The 7,522-nt window shown below is 49.7% G+C and overlaps 1 protein-coding gene across 1 annotated transcript in view; it reads left to right on the top strand.

The window, feature by feature from the left end:
- SCARA5 (scavenger receptor class A member 5) overlaps positions 1-7,320 on the top strand; it is a 202,323-nt gene extending 195,003 nt beyond the window's left edge. The window contains exon 9 of the mRNA XM_018568477.1: positions 7,099-7,320. Within this exon, the coding sequence (XP_018423979.1) occupies positions 7,099-7,235 (137 nt within the window). The 3' untranslated portion in view covers positions 7,236-7,320. The remainder of the gene's footprint in view (positions 1-7,098) is intronic.
- Positions 7,321-7,522: the final 202 nt, after the last annotated feature.

Raw genomic sequence — 7,522 nt, 5'->3', positions numbered from 1 at the left:
CGCCCACCTGATAACCCAAACAGCCCACCTAAGGGTGACCCTGCAGAGCCCACCATAGACTCTCTATGGTAGGCTCTGCAGGGTCTCAGGCAGGCGGTCAAGCCCTCTTACCTGTCAGCCCTGATCCTCTGTCCGCCTCCTTCTCCTCCACGATCGACTCCTCCGTCACTGGGCCCCGCCTCCTCGATCGCCGGGTCCCGCCCCCTTGATCGCCGGGCCCCGCCCCCTCAATCATGATGGGCCCAGCCACCTCCTGCGAAGCTGCTGGTTGTCACCAACTCAGCAGCAGCTGTGAGAAGGAACGGAGCGTTCCTCCTCACAGCCGCCAGTGACCGCCAGCAGCCTGGCTGTCCGAGCAAGATGCCATAGCGACCTAGGCGGCCCGCATGGCATCAGGGAGATGTCCTGGCCGGGCCCCGCCGTGCCTCGGGCCCCATAGCGGCCGCCTGGGTCGCTATGGTGATTGTTACGCCACTGGTCGCCACATGGCTTCCACCTTTCTAGCTGAGGGGCTCCTCTGCCTTCCCCTAGCGCAGCACTGTCAGTTCTCGCACCAAGCAGCCATTCAAAATATGCCGCCCGGCACTGATCTCAGCTTGAGGTGGGGTGGGATAGGGCTATGGCCACGAGGGAGCCCCATCTATACATGCATTGCTTACAACTCCCTCATGTCTCCTATGGAGGTGCCATGATGACATCACATTCTGGCTCCCGGCACCTCTACAGGGCACGCCAGGGAGCTGTACAAGCAATGCACATATGGCTGGAGCTCTATCACAGCACAGCAGCCCACACTAGACCCCAGGCTGAGGATCCTCTCCAGTTCTCGTAAGGTAGGGAGACTGGGTGGACCTTAAAACAAAATTTAATTAAATTAAAAACATTTTGTAGTGTGTAGGAGATTTTGTCTGTGGTTGTGTGTATATGTCAGTGTGTTTGAGGGCCCGTTCACACTGGTACAGTGCATTTATTGCATAGTACCATGCGATTAACGCACTGTACCATGCAAACGCACCTACCATGCATTCTGGTGTGGGAGGTGTGTTGCGTTGCCATTCATTTGAATGTTACCCCAAACGCACCTCCCACCCACAGTTTGTACGCCTGCACTGGAACGTGTGGTACCCTAATGCTGTGCGTTCTAATGCAGTGTGACTTGGGTTGCGACTTGATGACCGAGGACTAATGTGGGTCCTGAGGTTACGCAGGTTGAGAACCACTGATCTAAGGTGACCCATGACAGGTATAAGGTGCTGGTACTTAGAGTCTTCTCACTGCGACCGAATACAGAATGGTTATGATCGGGCAAAGGGTCAGTGCTGGGGCAGGGGAGCTGAGATGCTAAAATAACTTACTTCAGTGCTTAGAGGTTTGAAGATGAATTGTTCCACAGTGCCAGCGACTGCAGAGGCCACTGAGGGCTTATTTCAAAGCTTAATGCAGTTTAAGAACGCTGGAATGTCCATAGCCTGGCCACAGATTAACTGAGATGACCATTAAATGTACACTTTTGTTATAGCTGTATGTAAACTCAAGGGAAAGCCTGGTCACAAATGACTTTCAGGAAAAACGTCATACATTATGTAGCCCCTATCACCTTCTGTGATGTGGCTACTGGACATTTAGTGATAGACGGGGCTGTAGTCAGCCTGGCTGGAAGTATAGTGGCAGTTATCTGGTAATTCCGGGTGTCTGGCATTGCCTGTACCCCCCTGGGCGGAGTGTGACTCTGTCATATTGTGGGACAGCCAATCAGAGGCAATGTAGTGTATGTACAGTACAGCAGCCAATCACTGGGCTTCTCTCAGCCAGTGGTGCATGCTGGGATAGGGTACATATACTGGAGGGATTTGCCATGTGCTCAGACCAGCGGACCAGCCATGGAATAGGGCTGGGTGCTGTTCAGCCTGCCCCCCAGGCTAGGCTTGAAGCCTGGGCATAGGCTGGTGTGAGGGAAATCTTTCCCTGAGGCCTCCACCATGGAGGAGGTCTGTGTTGCTGTTAGAGGAAGAGAACCAGGACCAATGCTGGCTCTTGAAGTATCCTGGAACTAAGAGGACTTCAGGAGTATGGTCGGTGTCTTTCCTGTTTGAGGATCTGTGTTCATCCTGCTTATCTGATACTTCAGTTGCTGTCCACTGCCCCCCAAGTGGATCTACACTGATATGCCAACCAGGTCTGGTGAGTCTGGAGCTCTTGTCAGTTACCTCTGGAGGCTTAGAACCCCTCTACCTCTCTCCCCAGTGAAGATGTTCAATAAAACGTTATTCTGCATTTTACTACTGGAGTGGACATCAGTTTGTGGGCAGTTGAAGAAGGGCGGTTAATGCTGATGGGCGGGCAGCTGAAGATCATACCCTAGACCGACTAGAGATGAACCGGGCATTCAGCGGCTCCTTCGGGGGTGAGCGCTACAGTTACTAATACCTTGAAATGCTTACCTGCTCAGAACGCACTAGAGTTTCTCTTTAACTCTTATTTTTGTTTTATGTGTTACACAACCATTGCAAAATTAGCAGCGAGGCTTCACATTCCTTATAATCAGCTCGCTGGGACTAATTGTAGGAATGATGTTTAAGCTGCAGATGGGATTGCCAGTAGACCTGAAATAAATCCTGCATGTTGATGTACCCCTTGGCGTTCTGGGATCCCCAAGAGGTGTTGAAATAAGCGCAGCGGCCAGCTGGCACATAGCACGAGTGCCAGCAACAGAGCTGATGTTTGTGTGCGTTGTGCGAAAATCTGCTTCTAACATAATCACACAACAACCTCCACCGGGGAACGCTGCGATCAAAGCAGACAAGAATCAATCAAGGCGCTTAATTGGGCGTATCGCGGAGGGATGTAACGGAACGTCCTTCTCGGTGCCAAGTGGCAAAGCTCGAGACTTAACTAGATTGACTCGATGTGAAAAGAACACAAGATGGAGGATGGTGGCTCAAGGCAGCCCGGAAGGGCAGGAAGCCACATCAGATAAGCTGTGGAAAGACTGGCGGTCATGCAGGCCGCGTTGTGAAGCCAGAGATGGATTATAATACATCTCTGATCTGTCCCTCGTGTTTGTTGTTGAGCTGTAATGATTTTACTACAGAGTGCCCACTTAATTGAAAGCAGATGCGGGTGGAGGGAGTCGGTGAGGAACCTGATGTGAAAAGTAGGGAAAAATAAACATTGGGCAGGTGAAAGCCATTAGTGTGTACCCTGAGGTCTAGGAGTATAAAGGATCAGGTCTATAGTGAAGCAGGTGGCATGTTTCATCCATAGGGGAGAGTGGCACTAGTGTTTATACATCTCCATATCCCATCAGTTCTGCCCTGGGTACAGGATGTAAGAAAGGAGGTGTTACAGTTATAATACTGGCTCTTAACCAGTTGTTGACCTTCGGCATGCAAGCTATGCCCCAAGAACCTTCATCTAAATTCCTACAGCACAACTCAGTCCTTCTCCTTACACTATCCTATGACAACAAATTAGTAGGATCTCCACAGTGAGGACACAGCAAAATGTGAGGTTGTAACCCTCCTGTGCCCCAAAGAAATTTGTAGCTGTAGCTTTATATTGAAGTGAGTCTGTGGTCAGGCTATGAACATTCAAATATTTGCATATTCGTAGCAAGCAGTAAATGAGCTTTAAAACAAGCCCTCACTGACCTCTGTGGCTGCAAGCATTGTGGAGCAAGGCCGTCCGAATAATGAGATAGGCTGAGGAAGTTGCCACAGGTGGATTCTTATTGGGTCACCTGGGGACCCATTAGGTCATATAGCATAACTGCCGCCCCCTTTTCAGCCAGAGGGTCAGAGGTTTCTAAAAGCTCTAAGCAACCTGTGATGCTTTGGTCAGGAACTGAGGGGGACGCTCTGGCTGGTGTCCCACCCAGCTCCTAGCAACCAGTGACATCAGTGAGCTGGGCAATTTGCAGAGCACCACAAGCCCGCCCCCCCCAGAACATCCACCTCCACCACAAGCAACCCCACCCCTTCACACACATGTAACATGCACCAAAAGCAGCTAACACCCCCTCCCTCCAGGAACATGAATCAAGAGCACCCACTTCTTCATCAAGGCTCAGGCAGCAGAACATCTAGGGACGCCACTGCTGTGGAGCAATTCATCCTCAAAGTTTACCGAAGCAGCAGCACCTAAGTCACCCAGATCATTCTGTGAGCAGCTCAGCTGCCCCCTCCCAGAAGTGACTCAGCAGCTCAGCTCTCCTCTGCTCCTCTGCCACATACGTATATGGGGAACCTGAGATGAAAAGGGAGTTTCCTCTTACTGCTCCAGTCTAAATGCCCCTGGGTAGGAAGACAAAGAGTGCAGGGATCAAAGAGTGCCATGAGTGTCGGTGGACGGTGATGTTAATGATGTCACCAGAACTCAAGAGTGATGTCAACAAGCAGCTAGAGGTGACAGGAGAGGAGTGTTGCGTGTTAGGTAGGGAAATAGGCATCTCATTATTTTCCTTTCAGGAGATCTCCATTTCCCTGCTTCACACAAATAGAGGTTAATGTTAAATTTATGGATTTTTACAAGTCGTTTTAAGCCCTGATGATAGAAGGGGGGGGGGCAAAGCTTCAGCCCACTAAACGCGTTGGTTACTGTGATACTCGTATCTCCCCTCGGCCGGGACAACGAGCCGCACGCGCAACTGCGGATGCGCACCGCGAGACTCCTCCCACTCACGTACGGGGTCCGTCGGCGACAATGCGCAGGCGCGCCGCAAGACTCCGCCCACTCACTCGATTAGTCGGCCTAAAGCCGCGGTCCGCCGTTTGATCGGCGTCCCACTATTATTTAAGCAGGACGCTGATCAAACAGACAGCCCTGCTACTCCAGGAACCACTTTGCTGAAGGAGAAGTTGCTGAGATTCCCCCACACGATACCGAGCCACAAAAAGCAAGTATTGCTACCATAGCCATAGGGCTATGGTAAGGAGATACACAGCACTTCCGATGCTATTTGCCTACTCAACTGTCTGCTGTATTGCAATCTAACCTATAGCATTACTATATGCCTACTCAACTGTCTGCTGTATTGCAATCTAACCTATAGCATTACTATATGCCTACTCAACTGTCTGCTGTATTGCAATCTAACCTATAGCATTACTATATGCCTACTCAACTGTCTGCTGTATTGCAATCTAACCTATAGCATTACTATATGCCTACTCAACTGTCTGCTGTATTGCAATCTAACCTATAGCATTACTATATGCCTACTCAACTGTCTGTTGTACTGCAAATGAATCTATCTCATAGCCGTATGCCTAAACACCTGTATGCTTGGTAACCGATTATACTGCATCAGAGCTATATGCCTGCCTAAATCTGTCTGCCGTGTCACAAGGGGAAATCATATATCTGTGGCCTCAAGCTAGTTGCTAGTCTAACCCATAACATAACCACCTGCTTCACCCTGAAGACCTACCTTAGCGGTGAACGCAGGGGTCTTTGTGCTAAACGGGGTGTGATGTGAAGCAGCTCTCTCCAGGCCTTATCAAAACCTTGGCCATCGGAGGTAGAGCTGCGATCTGATACCCGTTCTACAGCCAATTCCACAGCTGTGGTCCAAGGACATTGTTCACCCCTGGGGGGTGGTATTACAGTTACTTGTGCAACCTTCCTTTACATTTTCAAGAAGGAAAGGTCAGCAACGGCAACCTGCGTGTTTCACCTGTGAGAGTTTTCTTTAAGAGCTTCTTCCTGTCTGCATGTTGTGTTGTGGTGGGTTACTCCAAAGGCCGGTTAACATACGTTGTGTTTCAGGTGTTAATGGGAGTTGAACACAATGGAACAAATCCAGAACATACGTTGTGTGCTGCAACGATATGCCCCAAGTCTACCTATAGTAACCCATATGACCCAAAGATGGTGTCTGCACCATGTAATTCTGCAGATGAACTTAAATACAGCATGACCGATGGAAAACACAGTTCCATGCTTATCGCAGTATTTAATACACTATGGGGCACTATGGCCCACGAACATATACATGTTGCCCAGGGGCGTCCCGAGGCTGGGGGTCACCCGGAGCGCGTACTCGGTGACGCCCCTGTCATGACGTCATCACGCATGTGCGCTTTATCATCACGCGCATGCACGGCCATCTAGGCGATACATGCCGGAGCCCATCTTGGTGATGGACGCTGGCAGAGAAAGGAGGGGACCCGACGGCATACCTTATCCTGCCCGGTCCCCTCCTTTCTCGTGCAACTGTCGTGTTCTCAGTCCATGATCAAATGCCCGACTGTCAGTCATTTTGGTGTCACCCCTCCAATGGTGTCACCTGGGTGCGGCCCGCACCCCCCTTGTGACGCCACTGACCGATAGCAGTACTTGGAATGTAGCCAGTCTATGCATCAATTGTTCTTTGTTCAGCAGGTTGTCCCTACCCCTGGTAGATTGATTGTTTCCCCCTGTTGCTTGGGAGTGCTCCAGCATACAGTGTGGGAGGGTAAATTACCAATGTAGCCCCCATCACCTTTTGTGAGGTGGCTACAAGAAATGTAGTGATTGCCTCATATGTGAGGCCCTTCCTCTTGCACCCCCCCATCTTTTCCTACCCATTCCCTATCCTTCTAGTTTCCTTATAGTATTATGATTTCTTTCTCAGAGCTATTCTATTGTTGTAAATGTTGAATTACATGTAGACTTCCAATGTGGGGTTTATAAAGGGAGGTTTAGTTACCGCTACGTTACGTAGCGATCAATCTGGTCCTCCTGACCCCAAGGCGGAAGACTTACGAGGTTTGGTTAATGCTATTGTATAAGTCCTACAGTTACTAATATGCCAAATATGTATATGTATGCGACTGTAGTCAACATTGTTTGTGTTGTAGATATTTTTAAAAAAACTAAATAAAAATCTAAAATGGAAAAAAAAAAGAAATGTAGTGATTGCCAGGGCTGTAGTCAGCCTGGCTAGATTATAGTGGGCATTGATCTGGTTAATTTCAGGTGTCTGTCATTGACAGTACCTACCTGGGTGGAGTGTGACTCTACTGAACTGTGGGACAGCCAATGAGGGGCACCCGCTTGTAGATTGTATTTCCTTCTTACGAGGAAGGCGTACTAACAAACGGCCTCTTGCCTTCACAGGTGTGGGACGTATCTGGATGGACGATGTGGCTTGCAAGGGCACGGAGGAATCAATCCTGCAATGCATCTTCTCTAGCTGGGGCAAGACCAACTGCGGCCATGCTGAAGACGCCGGGGTGACGTGCATCAAGCAGTGAGCCGAACACACTGGGAGCCTATCTATGGAGACATTTAATCCAGGCGGCACACGGGACATTAAAGGAGAACTCCAGTTATATGTCACCTTGTGTGCACTTGATAGTTCTTCTCATTGTGAGCCGCAGATGTCCCTGTACCACAGATTAAAAAATCAAAACATTTGCTATCGCAGCCTTTCGGGATGTAGGAGCGTCCATGGTCGGATGGGATTTTAAGATGGCTTTTTGTCCGCAGCATAAAGAAGAAATGGTGTCACGGGCAGGCTCTGTCTGCTAAAGCCTAAAGG

Source organism: Nanorana parkeri, unplaced genomic scaffold (genome assembly GCF_000935625.1).
Source record: "Nanorana parkeri isolate BGI_ZX_2015 unplaced genomic scaffold, ASM93562v1 scaffold1192, whole genome shotgun sequence".
Lineage (NCBI taxonomy): Eukaryota > Metazoa > Chordata > Amphibia > Anura > Dicroglossidae > Nanorana > Nanorana parkeri.
This window is presented reverse-complemented; position numbering and strand designations above follow the sequence as displayed.